The following is a 24969-nucleotide window of genomic DNA, read 5'->3' as shown; positions in this document are numbered from 1 at the left end:
TGCCAGTTCTTCCAAAGTGATTACCACAAGAGCTGTTAAATACAGTTTAATACATAAATAACTCAGTACTAAGAATACTGACTCAAAATACATTTGCATTGCACAACTCCACTGCCCTATTTTGGAAATCTGGTAATTAATCAGTTTTAAGAGTCAGATGTAAACAGAAGTGTCAACAGTAAAGCCTTTCGCTACAGTATATGACATTAAACTATATAAATGAAGCATAGGACATGGACTAATGACAAAATAACCGTAAGTCAACAAATTCCTCAGGAGTCGAGCTTGTGTGCATCATGCAATACCAGTAATGTGTGTTATTATATCACAGGTAACACATACTTCAAACTAATCAATAGCAGTGATGTGTGTAGGTTATTATATCACAGGTAACACACACTTCAAACTAATCAATAGCAGTGATGTGTGTAGGTTATTACATCACAGGTAACACACACTTCAAACTAATCAATAACAGTGATGTGTGTAGGTTATTATATCACAGGTAACACACACTTCAAACTAATCAATAGCAGTGATGTGTGTAGGTTATTATATCACAGGTAACACACACTTCAAACTAATCAATAACAGTAATGTGTGTAGGTTATTACATCACAGGTAACACACACTTCAAACTAATCAATAGCAGTGATGTGTGTAGGTTATTACATCACACACACACACTTCAAACTAATCAGTGCATAATCATCACGCCTCTGGGCCTCTCCCTGACCTTGTGATAACAGCCATAACAGGGTTCTGCCAGGGACCAGATCTGCTGCTAGAGTGACCCGGGTGGGCTGGCTGGGACTGGTTCAGTCACACAAACACGCTGTGCTGGGACTGGGAGGGCAGCTATCAAAGACTGCATGGCCTTGACCCTGGAGGAAGGTAAACAGGTGTTAACAACCTTTTAGTAACATGTACAAGGTCCCCCTTTTCATTTATCTCATCCTGTTCAGTCAAGTTGGGTTCTCACAGACGCTGTGGACCCTAGCCTCTGGGCCCTGGCTCTCGCTCAGGTCTGGCAGGGTTGAGCGTGTATTGCTGACTAACACGGCACACTTTCTATCCAGCTAATCAAACACACAGACGAGTCCCGACTATATTCTGCCTGAGCCTATCCTGATCCTCCAGCTCTGTTTGATTCGATCTGGGATTGGGCGAGAGAGAATGTCCCGCCCCTCCTAAATCCGTGTTGATCCGTCCAGAGTCCGTCTCCCTGCAGGTCAGAGTTCAGGTGTTAGTGAACTTTTACCCGTCATTATCCGCTGCTGCACTTGGGGGGGGGGGGGGGGGGGGGGGGGGGTTCACGAGCCCGACCCCCCCCCCCATGTGTCCTCTGTCGATAGTCAGTTCTGTTCTCATTATTTTCATAACTCGAGGTGGATTCATTATTTAATCCACCTAGGATCTGGGGTCCAGGGAAAGCATGTTATACTGAATTTCCATGTTGACGTCAAACCTCTGATGGTGGTTTCTGTTGGGACACAACCAGAATGATCTTGTCTGTGATGTAGAAATGTGGGCCTGTGTCAGTCATTAACGTGGTGGTGTTTGAGGCCAGGCAGCGGCAGGCCAGGCCGGTAGCCCAGCTAGGACACGGCCCTCTCTCTGGGGGGGTCTGGGGGGGGGGTGAGCATGCACACACTGGGGTAAATAAGAGATTTCAGAGGGAGCTGAAAAACCGGGCCAGTCCAAGAGTCACTTCCATGGCCCCAAGGGCGTCTGTGTGAGTGTAAAAGGGGGCTGGGTCTGCTTTTGGAATAATGACAGAACAGTAGACAGAACTCTGGAGGATTTATACTCATTAACAGTGCTGCAGTTATCAAAGGTTAAAGCCATAGTGGGCCACACAGCAGGTTACAGTAGGTCGATCTGGGAAGCAGGGAAGAGACGGTGCTGCTGTGTGCAGAGGGAGTTGTGGGTAATCCCATCACCCTGTCAGCTAACTCTCCACCACAAGGTAGATATTTAATGTTTAGTGTTTTATTTTGGTAGCTGTCAGGAGCAATCGAAATGTCGTTTTTTAAGCTGTCTGTTTTTGAGTAAACAGACAGGAAGAAGGATGTTTTGCGCCGCGCTAAGGGGCTATTTAAAATGCCCGTCTCAAGTCTTGGAGCCAAGTCAGCATAAAGTGTAACCAAACCCAGATGTGTCTGAGGGTTTACAATAGAGCTGCTGCGCAGGTTATTATATCACACAGTGTTGTGTATTCATCCGCTCCACACACCTCCTCCCAGACAGAGATGCATGGAGAGGCCTGGGAGGCAATCAGAACCAGCTGTGTTTTCATGGCAGACCGTCAGATAGCAGGTCACTGAGTCAGTGTACTGATCATTCATGGTTCCCTGTGCCTTCCTATGACGCATGCCACGTGTACACTGTCTTTGTGTGGTTGACAGCCTCTTGTTTCCAGGTTTGTGTGTGTGTGTGTGTATGTGTGTGTGTGTGTGTGTGTGTGTGTGTGTGTGTGTGTGTGTGTGTGCGTGCATGCATGTGTGTGTTTGCTGTAGGCACCTCCAAAACCACCACTCCCTGCATTTCCACAATCAAGAATATTTACTGAGAATTTACTATTCAGGTTATTTCACATGGGAATTTCATGGGAGTGGTTTTGTCAAACACCGGTTTATTGCGCAAGCCTGTTGGTCTGGGCTGAGGTAGAGGACTGTGCAAGTCTTCTCCAATCACATTGCCGGGGGTTGTACCACTCCCTCAGCCCCCCCCACAACACACACACACACCTACCCCCCGTTCCCTCTCTCCCTACCAGCCTCTCTGTCCAGGATAAAACCCAGTTCAAGTCCACCATCACACACTTTTTCCACATTTTAGATGTTAGAGCCTTATTCCAAAATGGATTCAATTCTTTTTTTCTCGAAATTCTACCTCTTATCACACCTATTTTGGGCACTTTCTCCCATCCCTCTTTGCAGATTCTCTCAAGCTCTCTCAGGTTGGATGGGGAGCATCGGTGCACAGCCATTTTCAGATCTCTCCATAGATGTTCAATCTGGTTCAAGTCTGGGCTCTCGCTGGGCCACTCAAGGACATTCACAGACTTGTCCTGAAGCCACTCCTTTGTTATCTTGGCTGTGTGCTTAGGGTCATTGTCCTGTTGGACGGTGAACCTTCGTCCAGGTCTGAGGTCCAGAGCGTTTTCATCAAGGATCTCTCTGTACTTTGCTGCATTCCTCTTTCCCTCCATCCTGACTAGTCTCCCAGTTCCTGCTGCTGAAAAACATCCTCACAGCGTGATGCTGCCACCACCATGCTTCACTGTAGGGATGGGATTAGCCAGGTGACTGTAGGGATGGTATTAACCAGGTGACTGTAGGGATGGTATTAACCAGGTGACTGTAGGGATGGTATTAACCAGGTGACTGTAGGGATGGTATTAACCAGGTGACTGTAGGGATGGTATTAACCAGGTGACTGTAGGGATGGTATTAACCAGGTGACTTTAGGGATGGTATTAACCAGGTGACTGTAGGGATGGTATTAACCAGGTGACTGTAGGGATGGTATTAACCAGGTGATGAGCGGTGCCTGGTTTCCTCCAGATGTGACGCTTGACATTCAGGCCAAAGAGTTCAATCTTGGTTTCATTAGACCAGATCATTTTTTTTCTCATGGTCTGAGAGTCCTTTAGGTACCTTTTGGCAAACCTCCAAGCGGGCTGTCATGTGCCTTTTACTGAGGAGAGGCTTCCATCTGGCACTCTACCATAAAGGCCTGATTGGTGGAGTGCTGCAGAGATGGTTGTCCTTCTGGAAGGTTCTCCCATCTCCCAAATCATGTCCAATCACTAGAATTTACCACAGGTTGACTACAATCAAGCTGCAGAAACATCTTAAGGATGATCAGTCGAAACAGGATGCACCTGAGCTCAAAGTTGAGTGTCACAGCCAAGGGAGTGAATATATTTGTACGGTGATTTTTATTTTTTATTTTATTTATTTATTTATTTGTGCAAAATTTTCCCAAAACATTTTTTTCACTTTGTCATTATGGGGTATTGCGTGTAGAATTTTGAGGGAAAAAAAGAATTTAGTCCATTTTGGAATAAGGCTGTAACATAACAACGTGTGGAAAAAGTGAAGGGATATGAATACTTTTCAGATGCACTGTAGAACAGGATGGAGAATGATGGACTACATCCGTTTGAACTGGAGATGTTGGGCATCAGGTCCACCCTACTCTCTCCACACATGAACCCAGCTCCCCCGGGGGAGAACCATCCCTTCAGGAGAGCAGGGGGGGGGGGGGGTATCCTGAGTCCATGCTCACCACAGCCCAGCAGCGGCGTCTAGACTGGGCCAGGGGAGGCAGAGAGGCCAGGGTGGGTGTAAACCTCTCCACCATGCTGCAGCACTGTGGGGCACGCAAGGGGTTAACAAAGTGCCTAAAAGTTTAAATCCCCTCCCATCAACAACTCCCCCCTGGAATGGTTTGTCCCATGCATGGATTCACATGACGTGTGTGTGTGTGTGTGTGTGTGTGTGTGTGTGTGTGTGTGTGTGTGTGTGTGTGTGTGTGTGTGTGTGTGTGTGTGTGTGTGTGTGTGTGTGTGTGTGTGTTCTCTTAGCCATATATAGGAGCATGTGCAGATGGACAGACAGTGTATTGGCTGCAGGGCTGTAACCCAGTGTCTCTTTTCTCTTTTTCTCTCTCTCTGTCTCTCTTTCTCTCTCTCTCTCTCTCTCTCTCTAAACCCCCAAAGACAACCAGCGGGAATACTGTACCAAACAACTCAACATCTCTTTAATTGCTGTTGGAGAAAACTGAGGAACTTTCCAGTGTTTTTGCGTTGTCCTGAGCACCTGTGTGTGAAAAGTGATGGGTGATGATGCCGGGTGTTTCATGTTCACGTCAGAGTCTGTGGGAGAGGGACATCCAGGTGAGTCTTTCCCCGCCAAATAAAAACCTCTTTCATGCCTGACAGCTGGACCACCTGGACACCAGCTGTTGGCCGTCAAAGAACAGCAGCAATCTCAACATCAATCAATCTCATCTAATGCTCAAAAAATATCACTGTCTGATGTACACTAGTACAGAAACCTTTATGCTAAATTTGAAACAACTTTATTTTTCTAACTGAAGTTATTATTGGTCCTTAGAAGCAGGCGGGTTATGTGGTGGTTTGTCTTGGCACTCAGACAGTCGGAAGGACACATAGATACAAACACTGTGACAGCTTTAAGATGGAATTCCATTCATAGATTATCCGGGCCCTGCGGTGGGACACGCGCTTACTACTGCATGTCTCTCTCAATTTAGGGACTGGCCGTGTGAGGAGAGGGGGTGGTGTAGGGTTGCAAGGCAGAGAAAGAGAGGGGGAGAGTGAGTGAGTGCGAGAGCGTGTGTGTTGTGTGTGTGTGTGTGTGTGTGTGTGTGTGTGTGTGTGTGTGTGTGTGTGTGTGTGTGTGTGTAAGAGAGAGAGAGAGAGAGACACGGAGAAAGTGACAAGTGGTGGATGCTACTATAGGCACACAGACACAAACACATCAGTTTCTTGTAGCACCATCTTGTCAGTTGCATACAGCGGAGCTGCTGGTTATATTTGTCACCATGGCATGCGGCCACATTCTATCTACCGTTGCTGAGTAACCCATTAACTCTCAAGTCAACCTACACTTCTATCAATTGTTATTGTGTACTGTGAGTGGGAGTTAAATGAATCAAAACTGTAATATTTGACAAATGTGTTTAAGGCCAGAGGTTGTTGTATGTGTGTATGTGTTTGTGTGTGTGTGTGTGTTTTGCTACTGTTTAATTTGGCTTTAAGCTGATATAGAAGTGCCTAATGTTAAACCCACACCACGCCCCACAACTCAGTTGGCTCATCGTCCAATCAGGAACGCCTAAACGTACTCTCCCCTCAACACACGTCTGTATTGTAAGTGTGTCCAGAAAAACAGACACCGTCTCACTAATTCACTGCTCAGGAAACTATTACTAGCGTGTAGTGTGCAGCAGTATACATGTTTTGTCAGGTTTTGCACTGTAGAACCATTCAGCAAGAAGATTTTTATTTTTATTTTTTAAACATGACGAGGGAATGAGGTGAGGATTGTTCAGCCCTGTTGTCCTTTAGAATGGCTCCAGTGTTTGGCTTGGCAGGACACCTCCTCGACCCCACAAACCTGCCCTTACACTGGGCTCACCTGACCTGCCCCCTGCCCCCCCTTCAGGCCACTATTGTAAATAAGAATTTGTTTTTAAGGGCTTGCCTAGTTAAATAAAGTGTTTTTTTTTTTTTTTTTAAGTGACCCTGTGAGGACAGCGCAGATACAGGTCCACATGTCCTGTGGGGACAGTGCAGATACAGGTCCCCATGTCCTGTGGGGACAGCACAGATACAGGTCCACATGTCCTGTGAGGACAGCGCAGATACAGGTCCACATGTCCGTGTCCCTCCGCCCCCCCTCCCCGTGGCCCGGGGCTTTGAAGGCAGGCCAGGCGGTTCACTCTACTGTGTAAAACCAGCGACCTGGCCTTGGGTCCAGTCCTCAGCAAACACCATCCTACACACACCCGATAATGAGCTGAGGTCTGGGCTGTTCCCACAGACACACACTGCAGCTGAACAACTCTCCTCTCACACCGCTACAGTGGTGCCTGGAACACGGTCTGACTACTCCAGCTAGTTCTGGTTACTGTACACGACTGCCTTACCAAAATAACCTAGAGTTAGCTTAAGCACAGACAGTCTGATGTATACAGTATGGACAGTGTGTGCTTTGTATCAGACCAGGGCAGGTACACATTTGGATTTAGGTTTGTGTGACTATGTTGAATTTCATGTTGTTTTTTTCTGATGTAACCCACCTAACACATTGCTTCAGTGTTCAGAGAGAGAGAGAGAGAGAGAGAGAGAGAGAGAGAGAGAGAGAGAGAGAGAGAGCGGACGCATATGAATACAGCGGTCAGAGCATTGTCCTGTTGCTGTGTAGCCGTCCACAGACTGGAATCCAGCAGAGGGATCAAAGGACATGAATGAAGCCTAAAATTCCTGAAAGAGTTTTTCCATTCCAAACTACGCTTGTATTTGCTGCATACATAATCAGCTGCAAAATACTGCTTTCATTCACTTACAATTATATACAATACATAACAGATAAAAAAAATATTTTAAACTTAACTTTCCTTTACTTGTCTATATTTTCCATATACTTTATTTTGACTTGTTTTCACTGGTGTTTTGTCCACTGAGATTAAAGCCTAGGTATATTCTTGAGAGGGACAAACAGCCTCTGAAGGCCTACTGTCCTGGTGTGATTATGAATTCACATCACGCTCAAACACACTTTCTTTGACCGTGTCTCCGATATGGAATGGTTCTCTCATCTTTCTCTTCTTTTTTCTTCTTCTTCTGTGTCTGCGTCTGTAGACAAGATTTGTGACCAGATCAGTGATGCTGTGCTGGATGCCCACCTGAAACAGGACCCCAATGCCAAGGTTGCCTGTGGTGAGTGCTGGGGGGGGACTCAGTTTAATGTTACACACAGGAAATCAACATTGGTCATCATGTGTGAGAAAGTATTTAATTCCTACCAAATTCTGTAGCTAAGTGGGTTAAAATTTAACCTGAAATTGGGATACTAAATACCATGCATAATTATGTCCAATAAGTTCTATTGGACTATTTGGCGAAGTTATTGATTTGTGGGTTCAACTCCTGAATAGATTGATTCCTTAACAAAGTCTAAAAGACAAAGAACTGTAAGCATCTGTATCACAAGGAACCGTGAGCAGGTGAATCTACAGATCAGTGTGAGAGTCTGTGTTTCAGTGTGTGTTGTGGTCAGCCCTCTAATGGCGTGCCCCCTGCAGAGACGGTGTGTAAGACTGGCATGGTGCTGCTGTGTGGGGAGATCACCTCCCGCGCCAACGTAGACTACCAGAAGGTCGTCAGAGACGCCATCAAACACATCGGCTACGATAACTCTGAGAAAGGTGAGGGCCGCGGATAGTTGCCAGAAGAGACGCTGATACACGATGATTAATGTCTGGTATTGAAGAATCAATGGCCGGAGAGGAAAGTAGTTTGCCAAAGATGAATTGTAGTTCAGATTCAACATTTATTTAGTAAAGCAGCATACAGATCTGGGTCAGTCACAGAGAAACACTTCAGTCAGCGTTCCCTGATGAGACAACATGGTGTTCAGTTTGACCCACCTTTATAGTGGTAGTTATCTATACATAGTTTCAGTCCAATGGCTAGAGTTCTCTGGCTTCTTCTAGCTTCTTCTACACTTGATCTTCCACGGACAATGACCGTGACCAACTGACCCATGTATATGGTCTTGTGCTGAGAATAGTCGTGGCACTTGTGACAGACCAAAAACACTTATCAGATGCCCGCTCAATGTAATCTACGTCAGTGTCTGCACCCAACACCACCCAACACCATCCAACACAAACCAACGTTGGATTGGTGTACCATGTTAGTTGATGATGATGATGATGATGATGATGATGTTGGCCTTAGTTGCATTGATTTTGCAGCTGAATTAACTTCCAACATTCTAACAACAACTGGCAACCTTTTGAGTCTTGGGAGTTGGATGTCGTTGGTTGGGCCAGTGTGGAGGCACCTTTAGAGATGATTTAACCCCCTACCCTCTCTCTCTCTCTCTCTCTCTCTCTCTCCCTCCATCTCCCTCTCTCTCTCTCTCTCTCTCTCTCCCTCCCTCCATCTCTCTTTCTCTCTCTCTCTCTCTCTCTCTCTCTCTCCCTCCATCTCCCTCCCTCCCTCTCTCTCTCTGTCTCTCTCTCTCTCTAGGTTTTGACTATAAAACATGTAATGTGTTGGTGGCTTTGGAGCAGCAAAGTCCTGACATAGCCCAGGGCGTCCACATTGACAGAAAAGAGGAGGACATTGGGGCAGGAGACCAGGTAGGCACTGAAGAAACACATTTCCTCGAGTATTCACCAGCCCACTGAAACTGCTATTTCATTTGTTCATTCATGCGTCAACCAGCAGCTACTGTAGTGTAGTAGGCCTACTGTAGCCAGACTGGTAGCAAGTTAGCGAGCACTAAGCATTAGTGGACACCTTCTTCTTCCCTCCATGCCAGGGTCTGATGTTCGGCTATGCCACCGATGAGACCGAAGAGTGCATGCCTCTCACCATCGTCCTGGCCCACAGACTCAACTCCAAGATGGCCGAACTCAGACGCTCCGGAGACATTCCCTGGCTGCGCCCCGATTCCAAAACACAGGTGAGAGTTGTGGTTTTCACCTGGGGTCATGACCAGACTCACTCCGCTGGGCAGGTGTCTTCAGCTCAGGCCTGGTGTTCCCTGGTGTGTGGCTGTTCTGGGAGAAGGAAGAAAGCCCAATTTCAACACACACACACACACACACACACACACACACACACACACACACACACACACACACACACACCTACCTGAAACCAAACCCAATACTCCCCAATGTGTATGGGGTGTGAAAAGTGCCCTTTGGTTGCTTGTTCAAGCTTACTTACAACGTGTATGTATGTGTGTGTGTATGTGTGTATGTATATACATACACACACACATACAGACATACACACACGTTCGTGTGAACAAGCAGAGCTCACTGCAAAACATGCGCACATGCGCGGTAGTTCGCTCGCGCTTTAAATGAATGGGGGAGCTCACGTGACCGAATGACTGTTTGCGTTGTGAGTTGTGAGCTCAGTGGCGCGTGTATGTGTGTGTATGTGTGTGTGTGTGTGTGTATGTATGACATCGAACATAGCCTACATACATACACACACACATACAGACACACATGCACGTTCGTTCCAACCAGCGCAGCTGTATGTGAAACCGCTTGCGCATACAAGCGCGGTAGCCACCGCACTTCCGCGTGACGTCACCGAATGCTCTGCCGCTGTTTAGAGAAGAGCGTGTATGTCTGTATGTGTGTGTGTGTGTGTGTGTGTGTCTGTGTGTCTGTTTCGACTCGCTTAATGAAGGACTTCGATACATCGCTTCAGAGAATGAAGACGACTATGGTAAATATAGCACAAAAAATATGAATATCTGCGTGGTTAGATGTATCGGCTTTTACTGCTAGCTAGCTAGCTTCCCAGCTAACGTTACATCATTGCCTAGGCTAGCGAAGTGTCTACCAAGACTGGGTAACGTGAGATGGTCACGTTATGCGAATTCAACTCAGTATATTATGTAGCTGTATCTAGCTAGCTCCATTACTCTACAGTTTGGCTAGAGAAATTTGGCTAAAATCACGTCACAACTGTATTCCCTGTGCAGTAACGTTACTCATTCAGCACCTGCCTCCATTATTAATGTTATTAAATAGTGTATGCCTGTGATCAGAGAGGAGCGCGTTATTCCCTCTAGCCTTAATGGTTTGTAAATGTTATAAAGTGTCTATTGCAATATGGAGGTACATTATTATTTTCCATATTCGAGAGTAGAGGTTTTGTAACTATCTCCCATTTACATTACATTATTTTACATTTACATTAGCCATATACATGTGCATGAACGCTCTGCAGCAATGACTGGGGTGCTATTATCACAGTGCTTGTTGGGTCCAACTACAGATTGTTTTTGATGTTATAGATGGACTGTGTACCAGCCTTCAGATTTGACTCCAACAACCTCATGGTCATGGCTCAGGGAAGTACTATTCAGCTGCAGCGGTGGAGAAGTGATGCCCCTAAGGGAACCAGCCCAGAGGAGGAAGGAGAATTGCAGTTTGTTTTCTGTCGTGGAGGTGTCCAGAGTTGCCAGATGAACGTCCAGCTGCTGGGAGGAGCTGAGCTGGAGTGAGGACCGAGGGAGGCGATAGGCAGCTAGTAGCCAGGACCTCGACACCATCAGCCAGCTTTACACAGACTGATGCATTGCAATAGTAGAGATTGTAGAACATGTCATTTCTTATCATTTGTTTATGTCAAAGACATCTTAACACTATGTCACATAGTATTATAACGCTTAGTAATGAAGGAAGGTACCCACGATCACACTGTAGCATTTCAACGACTGGTTTGCCAGAAAAATACAATTATGTATCCAAGTCCATCACAACAAACAACACAGCTTGGATAATGTGTGCCATGTATGCAGAGCTAGTGTAGCTGACATCATTGCGATGTGGTATGAAGACAACACTGCCACAACTTGTTGCTGAATTTGTATTGCAGGCAGGGGTCACTAGTCATCACTGGAGCTGACATCTAAAAAGTGTTGGCAAACGTGTCTCTTGCTCACAAATCTACTTGGATCCTCACTGTTACATGGTAGTTAAAAAAGCAAACACATTTGTCAGTAAACAAGTTGTCTCTGTTTACGATTTGAAGAAACTAGACATCCAATCAGCAATGCAAGTTTTATTAAGAATTATGCATACAGGAGGTATGTTCCAGTCGTAATTGATTTCTATGCAGATTGTCCAGACTGGTCTGTGGAGAGAAACAGAGTGTCAGCTTGCTAGATAGTGATTCATGTCTGAAGAGGCAACCTGGGAGTGGTTGAATGGCCTTACATCTCACCTGAGTGTTCAGCCATATATGCCTGGAGCATGCTCAAAGCCTCCAGGTATATGTCGTAGACTTAGCTCGTCCGGAAGGGGTCGATGTTCGACTGCAGCAGGTTCTCGTAGGTCACCGATAGCGCTGGGGGAAGAGCTGGAACCTCCACACGTTCCCGTGCATCAGGGGATGGAGCTGGCCCATTCCAGTCGATTCTGTAAATGGGGTAATCCATCTAATCCAAAACAATTACCGAGAAATTATAATTAGGGCGCTCCTTGTAGACATGTCCTACCCTTTAGAAAAAATGTCTAAAACATGCGTCTTGAAATGGGGATGCAAATCCCCACCAGTACATCTGACATCACTTTACATCTGACAACAGAAGAAGTTGTGTAGGCATTTTATGAACTATTTTTGCATGGCCACTCTTACCTCATCGGGTATCTGCTCCATATTGAGAAGCTGTCCAGCCACCCACAGCTGCTGGGGGGATCTGTTTCCCTCGGAAGACAGCGGATGTCTGTCCCACATTTGGCTGAACAGACGAAGATGCCAGTTCAGCCTTGGAAGCATCACGAAATGTAGGCAAAAGAGATGGGCGTCCTGGTCACGATCCATGGCTCCAATCTCCTCCAGGTGGCGGAAGGCAGCATAATAGTTGCCGACCACCACGCACCACAAGTCTCACCACAGGCGTTCTATTCTCTGATTGTGGACAGACTTGCCAGTTATGACGCACCTTCGGTCTGAGTTGGGAGGAGAAGGGAGGGGTGGTGGAATATTAGTGTTTTACGGCACACTACGCAGTTGTGTCAATCAGTGGGGTACAAAGCAAATGTACTATCCATTTTTTTACTGACATGTTTAGTTTGCCAAGTGTTGCTGAAAACATGATCATTTTGTGATGATGATTCAAAAACAGAAGGCAATATTTACCAGGTCCACGTTGTGGATGCCCCAGCATGTACCTCGCCACATCGACATTCTCTCCCCCTTTGTCAGTGCGAACACATGCAGGCAACCCATGGGCATCCACAGCTTCAATGAAGCACTCCAGAACGGTGGATGCCCTGTTGTTGTTGCTGGCCCTCAGGAACATGATCTTCCGGCTAAATCCATCAATCTCCCCATGTATTACAATTCTCCAGCTGTGAATTGACAAAAAAAATAAAAAAACGTTAATGGATGCAATTTAAACTGAGAAAACTACAGCCCATCATAGCCATGTATTTTTTTCACCAATACAAAAGTTTCACCATGTTCATTCATCATGAGAAAAGGATGGCAGGGCCCTTGATCTTCAAGATGAAAGCGCTTTCATTATTTTGTCTCAAGATTCACTTCAGTAATTCACCCCTGCCTCTGTGCCTATTGTACCTAATGAGGTACAATCCATGACTCCATAGTCTCAGACGGACTAAGACAGCTTAAGCAATCCGACTTAAACCTACTCCTGGCATGCATGTAAGGCTAGTCTACTCAACAAGGTCCAATGTTTTTATAAGGGAAAGGCAGTGATGTTATATGCTCATGTTTCAGCTTGACATGTGTCCCCAAGACCCATTAGTAATAACTTTAAATGTATAATAAATATATTTTAATTCGCCAAGATGGCTCTTTTGTGTCAAGTTTTTTTTGTGGAAAAAAAATTCACTGTATAGTGTCATTTTTAAGTCATGTGAAATCAGAGGACTTGAAAGGGAATTCATGCAAAATTGTTCAAATCTGATATTGGCATCTTACTGGATTAATTTATGGTATCCATCGAGATGCCAGAGGGACAGAGGGGCTGGTACGGAGTATGGTCGTCTTGGGGTGGTATGTATTTGAAGACCACGCAGCACAGTCCCAACCGGATCTACTGCTCTGAGTGCCTCCCTTATTCGCTGCTGCTGCACCCTAAAAACACATGGAAAGGTGTTCAACAGCACATGGTCAGTGAAGTAAATAATAAGATAATAATTTGTCTAGGCGGCTCAATGAGAAGAATTCACTATACAATCACTCACCTGTGACCAATGGATATGAGGTAACCGCTGACAATCTTGGAGCCAATGTTCGGGCAGTTGGCTATTGCTTCCAACACCTTTTCCTGAAGTTCCTGGTCACTCATACCACTGTAGGTCTGGCGCACACAGGCCATACTCGGTCATTCTTCGCCTAATGGTGCGGACACTTAGAGATGATTTGTGCAATTTCTCTAACTTTAAAGTTTTGCTCCAGGAGGTATTCGAGTTGCTCTTGTGTGACGACCCGAAAAGATGTCCCTCTTTGAACAGGAACAGTCACATTTAGGTTCTCCAGTTTCTCCAGGGCTGTGTGCAATTGGGAGAAGATTTCCTCTTCGTGCTGTAGTGTTCCTGTGGTAGCAAATCTTGAAAGAATATGGATGGTGTTCTCCAGGCGATATTGAAAATGATCGAGATCTGTAGGCGATTGCTGAAGTTGCTCATCCAATCTGTTCAATAGTTCTCCAATTTCTTCCAATATCTCTGTCGGTATCGGCATCTGTTGACTTCAAAAGAATCAGAAATAATAGGAGGTTAATGTTACAGTTTTGATTACAAACAAGGACTGGGGTGTTGTACCGTCTCTAATTCAAGTTACTACAGACAAATATATTGTTGCAATGAAAGCCTTTTGTATGGGATGGGGGTGGTCAGGGTTTCCCCTACAAAAACGAACCAAACAACTGGTCGCTCTAAAAGCTATAATGTGGGTTTGATAATGGAATCTGAGTTAAATACAACAGATTGAAAGAGAAGGGCCATGTCCACCCATTGTAACTCACCCAGCCATTGCTAGCGTCGCAGTCCAATAGCAGACACCGTAGAAGTCACTCACTTGAAGCCTGTCCTTGGTGGTGTGTTACAGACCCTAGGAATGAGTAACCATAACCAGTTAGAAAGTTGTAGGCCCACAATCATCAAACAGCCCATAATCATATTAATACACAACATTTTGTCACATGACATGGAAGAGTTGGCTGTTCTGAGCTGTTGTTTGTTTAGTTTGGGTCAAATGTCAATCACATTTACTGTATGCTGCACATTCATTTTACTTCCCTCAACACAGATGGTGTTTAGTCGGGGTTTTCAAATACTGTAGTGGTATATGATTTAGGTTGTAAACTGTCAGCCCAGTAGAGGGCGCTCCTACGCTGTCCTTCGTGCCAGCGGCAAGTCACTAGTCTGCTTACAGGAAGCGAATTTGCGAAAGGCATGGATGTATTAATAGAACTGGATACAGCCACTCCTTTCACTGACCGCTATCAAAAGTGAAGGCCTATTGAACCGCGCTATCTTGGCAAATTTGACGCGCGAGGAAATTTGCCAAGATGGCGCGGCTCAACAGGCCTTCACTTTTGAGTTCGAACCCTGGGGGCCAGGCGAGGTTGAGTTAACCAATCAGAGATTAGGGCGGATCATTCCCCTACGTTTCGCTAATTCGCTTACAGGAAGGCCGCAGCCCATGTTAGCCTAGACTAGCCTAGCCAACTAACTCGCGAACTTTTTGGGTATACTCGTTTTAAACAAAACGTCCATAACGCATTGATACAAACACAAAGAAAATTAAACCAAGACAGCCAAATGGTTATCATATTTTACATCCTTACTGATGAAAATTACTTTAAGTATAGGTTATAGCCACGTCCCTGGGCGCCGCCATCTTGTGTCGCATGCATTGTGGGGGAGCTCGCTAGCAAACAGCGCCGTGTGAATATGTGTCAATGACGAATGTACTTTGAATAAAGCACAATCTTTATAATCCAGTCCACAAACTTTGCCAACTTCAACACATAATAAAATGGAAGCGATTATACAGACTAGGATAGTTATCGATGATATTAGCGCTAGCTAACTTAACTTAGAGTCGCTGTGCACACAGCGGTGTGTAACATTAGCTAGCCTAAAAGACAAGTCGTGAAAATGATCTTGTATTATATCGACATTAACGTTCAATCGCATCTTACCTTATGCTTTTGGAGTGTATTCTTACTGCGGCAAGTCGTTCCAAACAAGATACTTGACAAACATCTGAGGTTCGAGTCAGACGCGAGGTGAAGAGGTTAAGTGGTGGAAAAACAAACCTTGTTACCGCCCACTTCCGGCCAATTACAACCTTTCAGGGGTGGAACCACCAAACAAAAGACCTTTAGTGTTTACTGTAGGCCTACAATATAGTACCAGGGTGTTTTTATAATTCATTCTTGGAAGAGCCAGCCCTTGACCGTACTGCATAGATGCATCCTAGAAACAACTTATGTATAATTCTGAAAAACAACAAGCCTCTATTACTTAGCATGTAGAGGCAAAAAGATGTGGCTGGACCCTCACAGACAGGGATTTCTGTGGAGGTTTTGGATCAATTGGTCCATATGCTAAAACAGGAAAACACCGAGTTAACAGTATACCAATTAAAGCAAATTGGGCCCAAAGGGATTAAAAGAAGCAAAACTGGGAATAATATAGATTATTCAAATAACCTTAATTCATTCAATTACTATAAGCATTGTATTTTGCATTTTGAGGAACAGGATGATAGTCTAATAAATCAACATTAAAGATTTGAAAATTGAATAAAAATATGAGTGTTTTTTTTACTTGGTTCTCCGCATCACCCAGAGCCTGCACGAAGCTGCAGGTAGACTGATAAAACACAAGCCATTGCATAGCCTACAGTCTATGACTAAATGCACGAGGCAAAATATGGCTCAAGCAGCTGTCATTCTGCAAAATTTCATATGATATCGGGGAAAGCCAAAGAGGGTTTTGTCGGTTTGTAAAAAGTCTTCTTAAGAATCTCTCGCTGTTCGCGCACAGCAGATTATTGTTTAATTCGCACACTGAAGTTCCATATAGAATCTTAACGTCCATAGGCCTATACCTTTTTCCAAGTGAATTGATCGGTCAGCGGGCAGTGCTTCATACATTTTGATCCATAATCTGGAATTTAACCTGCCCCGGAGCAGGTTAGCTCGGCAGCATAAATTACCACAGTGATATAGCACGGTGAAAAGTGAACCACCTTCGTAATACGGATAAACCAATCTTGAACCTGAAGTTATCGCTCTAACACTGTACTGTTTCGTAGTATAGGGCTCAGGATTACAGAATCTAGATTTGAACTGAGGTCTTTGGAAATATTGACCGGGATCATACCACTTGTATTTTGACCCCTCACCATTATTTTTTTATTTATTTTGATATTCTTCAATTTGCCTTCAGCACGAGATTATGTTTTAGCACTTGTTTTAGACAAAAGATGCATTTGAGAATTCACTATAAAAGCAATTAAAGTTGCTTTGGATAAAAGTGTCAGCTAAATGACTAATGAAATGCCTATGTTGTTCAAAGTAATAGAATTTGGAAATGAAAGTCAGTTTCCATAATGATTCATATCCAGCTGCATTATGGAATAGGCTACATATAAAGCCAGAATTGCATGATTTGAGCAGGTCATAACCATCAGTCTGTTCTAACTATTGCTTAAGTTATTTTGTTAAGCACGTGTGTCATGTATTATTCTCCCTGAAAAAAAGTCACACACAAAGTTTTGTCACCACACACACACATTTTTTTTATCATGATGATAATTAGTAAAATTATTTTGCGTTACATATAACTGGGAATTGGTTGGGTCTAGTGATCAGTAGGAATATCTATATGTGATGAAGGTGCGTGAGGGAGTGAAGCCACGGTCAGTATTTGTGCTTTGTGTAGGCCTAATATTAAAATGTATTTTGTTTGATTTTGTACGGCATCTTTTATGATGAGAATTAATGTAGCCTAGGCTTTCTTTTGTTATCTGACATTCCAGGTTGCACAATCTGTTCAGTTTTCCAGTAAAGTTAAGAAAACTAATTGAATGTTGCCAGTATCCCTCTGTCCAGCCTGACGGTCGGCATAGTATACCGTGCCATGTGTCCTACATCTCTCTACATCCACCTTGAATCCATGCTATATCCACCCTTGCAGTATCAGGATAATCCACCTTGGACTTTTTAAATAACCCAAAACAGCATTTCATCAGGGTTCTGGGTATAGGCCTACCATATCCCAACTTTACAACTGTAGGATCAGGATCAAACGTCCTGGTTTTAAATACCCAATTTTGAGATTTAATCCTATCCAGACCATTCTGATCCAGATTAAATATTTTGATTTATGTTCAAAAACGTTGACTTCTGGTTATGGCCGAAGATCAATGGTTGTTCAACGTTAAATGTTGAAAGGATGTCATAGAATTAACATTGTAGGCTATTAGTGGTTTCATCAACATTTCAACATTGATTCAATATTCAATATTCAATTCCCCCTAACAATATTTCAATGTTGCTTAACTCCTAATTTGCTATCTGGAACATATCTTTATTTGAACACTTTTTAGGCCTGTCATGAATAGGCCTGCGCCTAACCTATAACTTAAAAATATATATAAAAAAATAAAAATCTAAAAGAAAAAAAAGAAAATAATAATAATAATAATAATAATACATGAAACATGAAAAGAAAATATTATTATTGGAGACATTTTAGTATTTTTTATTTTAATTGGCCTACAATAATGCTCAATCGGGAGGGCTGTGTTCACACCGGGCGCGGCGAGAAAATTCGCGCCGCGGGATCAATGAACTTTTGCGAATGTCGCCCGCGTCTGACTCTCTCATCAGGAACACACACACTGATTATGGGGATTAGGGGACACACACACACACACACACACACATACATACAGACATACACGCTCTTCTCTAAACAGCGGCAGAGCATTCGGTGACGTCACGCGGAAGTGCGGTGGCTACCGCGCTTGTATGCGCAAGCGGTTTCACATACAGCTGCGCCGGTTGGAACGAACGTGTATGTGTGTGTGTATGTATGTATGTATGTATGTAGGCTATGTTCGATCTCATACATACACACACACACACACACATACACACATACACGCACCACTGAGCTCACAACTCACAACGCAAACAGTCATTCGGTCACGTGAGCTCCCCCATTAATTTAAAGCGCGAGCGAACTACCGCGCATGTGCGCATGTTTTGCAGTGAGCTCTGCTTGTTCACACGAACGTGTGTGTATGTCTGTATGTGTGTGTGTATGTATATACATACACACATACACACACACATACATACACGTTGTAAGTAAGCTTGAACAAGCAACCAAAGGGCACTTTTCACACCCCATAAATGTGAGGCTGTTTTTAACTGAGCTGACCCTTCAAACTGTGTGTGTGTGTGTGTGTGTGTGTGTGTGTGTGTGTGTGTGTGTGTGTGTGTGTGTGTGTGTATGTGGGTGCGTAATTATCTGGACTCCAGCTGTAGCTTTATCAATCACAGCCATAGGTTCAGTTCCATTCCCTCTCACCTCTCCCAGATTCACCTTTACTCTCTACAATAGTTCGTGGGGGGAAGGAAATTGTTTGGTAGTTCACCATGATATACTTAAATATAAATCTAGCTGAAGAAATCCAGCTGTTAGGCGAAATGGAATTTGGCTCTGGCCTCTTTAACAGGCCCACGTCACATGACATGGGTCCCCTCTTGTGGCAGCTGAGCCCTTCCAGGGAAGACGTGGGTCCTTCCTTGTACTCCCACATGAGAGAGTTATAAACATGGGAGGGACACAGGGAGGTCCCATCTGGTATTTATGGCCTGGGGGTGGGGAAAGGGTGGAAATGGAAGTGGCTAAATTGAGAAGAACATTGAGGCACCGAGGGGATCAGAGGTCAATTTTCATCACCCTGCTGACGAGACTCTGACACCGCTGACTGGTTTGACTGGCGATCTCCTCCATCTGGTGGGACTGAAGTGACAACTGACCGTCTGAAAGCATGAAATGACCGACTGTCCGTCCACCCCTCAGGTGACGGTGCACTACGAACAGAAGGACGGAGCCATGATCCCCAAGAGAGTTCACACCGTGGTCATCTCTGTCCAGCACGACGACAACATCTCCCTGGAGGAGCAGCAGAGCACCCTCAGGGAGAAGGTGGGTGTCTCTCATCACGACAGTGACACGACCATGACCATGACTGGTCCTCAACAGCAGTTACATATTACAGCGATGACTATGGTTTTTTCAGCAATGCTTCTTACCGCTATAGGGTGTAACTGTTCCTCAGCAATGGCCAGACTGTTAGAGTTAGTTTGTCCCGTACAATATAAGGCGTGCTAGTGAAAGAAGTTAAAATGTGTCTTTGACTCCCTCACAGGTGATCAAGGCTGTGATTCCTGCCCAGTATCTGGACGAGAGCACCATCTACCACGTGCAGCCCAGCGGACGGTTCGTCATCGGAGGACCCCAGGTTTGTGTTACTTTGATCGCACACACACACACACACACACACACACACACACACACACACACACACAGGCTACAACACATTTACGGCACAGGCAGTTTCCTGACCTCCTCCTCCTCCTGTCCTTCCTGCCAGGGCGATGCTGGCGTGACGGGCAGGAAGATCATCGTGGACACCTACGGGGGCTGGGGGGCCCACGGCGGGGGGGCCTTCTCTGGGAAAGACTACACCAAGGTGGACCGCTCCGCTGCGTACGCTGCCCGCTGGGTGGCCAAGTCCCTGGTCAAGGCCAAGCTCTGCAGGAGGGTGCTGGTCCAGGTGAGCAGGCCGTCCGTCCACTCATCCATCCAGACAGACTGACCCTTCCATCCAGAATAGACCCCGTTCCCAGCAGCCATTTTGACATGAGAGCAGGCTAAACACAGGTGTAAATGATTAAATGAATTGAACGAGGTCTTATTCTATTGAGTGTGCCACAGTGATTCCAGTGAGTCAGTGTACACAATATCAGAGCCCTGACCTATCTAAATCCTAACAGCGCCATAATTAATGCTATAAATAACACCTGTGTTTACCCTAAAATGATGCGTCAAAATGGCTGCCGGGAAAAGGGTCTATTACTGTATGTGTGATGATTCAAATGCAGCATGTTTGAGATATTCTGTTTGCGTGTGTGTGTGTGTGTGTGTGTGTGTGTGTGTGTGTGTGTGTGTGTGTGACTCAGGTGGCTTACGCCATCGGAGTGGCCCGCCCTCTGTCCATATCCTTGTTCACCTACGGCTCCTCCCAGATGTCAGAGAGCGAGCTGCTCCAGATCGTCAACAACAACTTTGACCTTCGACCCGGCGTCATCGTCAGGTAGGCCCCGCCCCCTCACCTCTCACCCGTGACACCCTAGAAGACTAGCGTGAAAACCGGCCTCAGCCGAAGGTCTCACAGTGCGTCAGAATGGACCAGTGGAGTGTTGCAGCTGTGGTCGGGGGTGTGGCTTTCCCTCCAGTGAGCGCGACGCTGTTTTCTGTCCCCCAGGGAACTGAACCTGAAGAGGCCGATATACCAGAGCACAGCCAGCTACGGCCACTTCGGTCGGCCAGAGTTCTCCTGGGAGGTGCCCAAGGAGCTGAAGTACTAGACAACGCCCCCTGCTGGTTATATTCGTCAGTCCTGAAGATGGAACTTCTTTATGGGCTACAACCACAAATGACTGTACTATTGAATTGTGTTGACTCTTCACAGTGATGTCACTTTTCCCCCATCACACAAACTTGAGGGAAATGCATAACCACAGCTGGGGAACATGTTAAGTAGGGAACATGCTATGCGTTTAAGGTCAGGATTTAGGGTTAGGTTTAGATTTAGGTTTGGGGTAATGGTTACATTAGTGAAGGTGTGTGTGGTTGTAGCCTAATGCCGAGCCTAATGGTCTGGAAGGAGAATGGACAGAGGAACAGCTATCTATCCATCCCTATTTCAACATCCATCTCTCTCTCTCTCTCTCTCTCTCTCTCTCTCATTCTATCACATAAAACATCTAAATCAAGAGGGAAGATGAGATGACTATGATATTATTACATTAATACATTATAGTATATATTACATACATACATTATATTACTGTCCACATGTCACGTCAGATAGAGGAGCAGTCTCAGGGCGCGCCTTTAATGTCATGCTTATTGTACAGCTGTGCCTTAGATTGACCTACATGTGCCTTCCTATCAAAATAGTGCTGTGAGAAAGAATGGCATGCCAAAGTATTTATCCACCTTTGCTTTGTTCAAAGAGCCTCCCGGGTGATTTCTACTCTACAAACAAACACAGACAACCCTAACTAAAGATCCAATAATTCAATCTCATTTGCAAGCAGAGCATGAAGCATCAAAACTGTGAACCATATAGTATATTATAGTTATACTATTTTGCCGATTGTTGGTTCTTGTTGTTCTTGTTGTAATTGGTTGTTGACACAAATATAAGCCAGTAGATATATTCACCACTAGAAGAAATCTAATCAAAGATCAGGTACACTATGTAACTGCAGATTTAAACTGGATTCCTTGCTCAACTAAAGGTTTTTATTTCTTTTAGTTTTAACTGATAAGGATTTGCTCTTGTTCTTTAGCAAGGTAGTTCAGTTAAAGTATTCTTCCGTAAGTTAGTAGTTCAGGTATAGTATTCTTTCTGCAGGTAAAACGATGTTCTTTGCTTCTCAAGCTGGTTTATTGCAGGTGTATAAGGAAGGTTTTGATTGGGTAGGGGTCAGTGCTGCTGCTGCACAGTTTGTAGCGCGTCACAGATGTCCATCCTAGACAGGTCACTTCCTCTTGGGAGAGCGTGGGGAGTACAGTACACTATCTCTATAGCTAGAGTTACACTGCCAGGGTGTAGCCTAAAGAGGCAATGAACAGTGTGTGTGTGTGTGTGTGTGTGTGTGCGTGTGTGTATGTGTGTATTACAGCTCAATAAATCTAGCTGTGAAATAGCTGTGTAGAATGACTGTATCGTGCTCTTAAATGCCTTTTAATGCTACATGATGAAGCATCTCTATTGAGCCATGCTCTGTTCTGCTTCATCACACAGCTGTGGTCCATCTTTATGTAACTTCCTGCTTGGTTATAGCTGTAGAGAACTGTAGTGGCCGTGAATGAGCACCACTGATGGCGAGGGGTTTGCAGTCTTAGTCTTCTAATTGTAACTATTATCTCTAGATAAGTTGCCAAGCTGCATGCTGCCAAGAGCAGGCATTTTTTGTGGACCATATAGATGTCTTAACATTTCTACATGTGTACAATTGTATATGCCTGAAATGACGCCTTGACATGCATATCTGAAGTGATCACTACATTTTCTAGAGCTGCTGGTCTCTATGTTTTCATCTTCTGGTCTTAATTACTGTACATCTACAGTACTTCCCTGTGTCCACCCCCTCTGTGATGATCTCACTGGAGTCTTGAGGAGAGCAGTATCTGTCTGCATCTCTCTCAGTGTTTTGTTTACATGATCAGTCTGACCCTGAGATGCTAGTTCAGCCCCTCTCACAGGGGCACAGGAAGCTCGCAGACGCACACCTACACTCATCTAGCGTTGGTATTCCTGTCCTGATCAGCTTCCCACTGACAACTCCAGCAGTTGGCAGAGAAACCTGAAAATGTAAATAATTGTTGACAATAAAAAAATAAAATTAAGAACCTTTGTGCAAAAGCCTGTTTCTGGTTGGAGAGATATATTGGATTCTGTATGAGACCGGCCTGCTGATCGTGTTTGGTTGTGGTTACCACAGGTCTAATGTTTCAGGGGGCACTAAACTTGACAGTGTTTTGTTTTTCATTAAAAAAGGCCTCATATCAGTGGTCAGTCATTAGCTAGGGCTATCATATGTATATGGTCTCCTAGCTAGGGCTTTCATATATATATGGTTTCCTAGCCAGGGCTATCATATGGTTTCCTAGCTAGGGCTATCATATGGTTTCCTAGCTAGGGCTATCATATATATATGGTTCCCTAGCTAGAGCTATCATATGTATATGGTTTCCTAGCTAGGGCTATCATATGTATCTGGTTTCCTAGCTAGGGCTATCATATGTATCTGGTTTCCTAGCGAGGGCTATCATATGTATATGGTTTCCTAGCTAGGGCTATCATTATGTACTGTATATGGTTTCCTAGCCAGGGTTATCATATGTATATGGTTTCCTAGCTAGGGCTATCATATGTATATGGTTTCCTAGCCAGGGCTATCATATGTATATGGTTTCCTAGCCAGGGCTATCATATATGGTTTCCTAGCCAGGGCTATCATATATATATGGTTTCCTAGCTAGGGCTATCATATATATATGGTTTCCTAGCTAGGGCTATCATATGGTTTCCTAGCTAGGGCTATCATATATATATGGTTTCCTAGCTAGGGCTATCATATGGTTTCCTAGCTAGGGCTATCATATGTATATGGTTTCCTAGCCATGGCTATCATATATATATGGTTTCCTAGCTAGTGTTACAAGGACAGTATGGAAGAACACTGGTCAGTCATTAGCTTAAGTCAATATATGTTATATGAAAGGGGAGTTTATGGTTTCCTAGCTCATCTCTGATTGGACAATGCAGGGGTGTCTTTGGGTTTGGATACATTTCTAAAGACTGAAACGTTAGTGCATTAGTCAGTGAGAGCGCTCTCCAAACACTGGAATGAATTCATCTTTAGTCAATTTATAAAAATTGACTGACAAATTGACAAATTTCTGGCATTCAGAGTTTCCCTCATCAATGAAATAATAGAGCAGCCTGCACCAGAGCAGAGGTCACCACACCTGACCCTTCAGGGTCATTATTCCACAATACATTCACAACTCTGCAAGTCCTATGAGCACTGAATGGTACTCTGGCTATAGAGAGATGGAACAGTGTCGGTGAGACAGTGGTCAGTATTGTTTACACAGTTTTAATTGGAGAACAATTTTAAGGCAAATATACAATCAACACTCTTTTTTCGCGAAAAAGAAACAACACTTAAACTGTATATGCTGTCAACATCTTTCTTTGGTTTTCTCAACGTAAAGGCACATAGGCGGTCTCTGTCTCTGCATTTGGGTCTGGTATGGCAGCCGTGTCCCCTTAAGGCCATTAGCAGCCCTGGGTCCAAACACCATTTGAAATTCTTTCTTAAGCGTTTGCTTGAGTCTGCCTAGAGGGTATGGAGGGTGGGGTTTAGACTTCCCATTGGTTCCATTACGCCAGACAAGAACATTCAAGCACAGATACGTGATTGAAATCATTTCAATCATTATATTCAATTATATCACAGATACGTGATCAAAATTATTATTTGAAATTGCTCCCAATGAGCAGGCTAGCACATTGCATGGCAGCTGCCGCCATTGGTGTGTGAATGAGTGTGTGAATAAGAGGCCATTGTGAAGCGCTCTGGATAAAAGCACTATATACTGTGTATAAGTGCAGTCCATTTACCATTTCAAATATTCTGACCCAGATCTGGTCATTAGCCCACAGTGATATCAATGAGAATGACACCTATACACAGAAATACTTCCATCAGTTACCTATCATTATTTCAATGAAGCCCACGTACATGTACAGTAGCTTACATACAAAACAATAACCTAAAATATCTAGATACTAGAATGTTC

The 24969-nt window shown here is 44.5% G+C and overlaps 1 protein-coding gene across 3 annotated transcripts; it reads left to right on the top strand.

The window, feature by feature from the left end:
* Window positions 1-1826: 1826 nt before the first annotated feature.
* Window positions 1827-23015, top strand: mat1a (methionine adenosyltransferase 1A; the record flags this gene model as incomplete). 3 transcript variants are annotated; one of them, XM_084458792.1, is made up of 11 exons in its annotated part: window positions 1827-1969; window positions 4730-4906; window positions 7400-7477; window positions 7843-7965; window positions 8795-8907; window positions 9090-9233; window positions 19384-19509; window positions 19733-19825; window positions 19958-20140; window positions 20547-20680; window positions 20852-23015. In XM_084458792.1, exons 2-11 carry the CDS (start codon window positions 4846-4848, stop codon window positions 20952-20954), a joined length of 1158 nt encoding a protein of 385 aa, XP_084314918.1. In that variant the 5' UTR covers window positions 1827-1969; window positions 4730-4845. The 3 variants fall into 3 exon arrangements, with proteins under 3 accessions (XP_084314918.1, XP_084314919.1, XP_084314917.1); XM_084458791.1 differs by lacking the exon at window positions 1827-1969 and having other exon boundaries at window positions 4623-4906; XM_084458793.1 differs by lacking the exons at window positions 1827-1969; window positions 20852-23015 and having other exon boundaries at window positions 4622-4906; window positions 20547-20684.
* Window positions 23016-24969: the final 1954 nt, after the last annotated feature.

The sequence above is a fragment of the Borostomias antarcticus genome (genome assembly GCF_949987555.1).
Source record: "Borostomias antarcticus genome assembly, chromosome: 25".
In the NCBI taxonomy this organism is placed as follows: Eukaryota; Metazoa; Chordata; class Actinopteri; order Stomiiformes; family Stomiidae; genus Borostomias; species Borostomias antarcticus.
The sequence above is the reverse complement of the archived record's forward strand: the minus strand, read 5'-3'. Positions and strand labels throughout refer to the sequence as shown.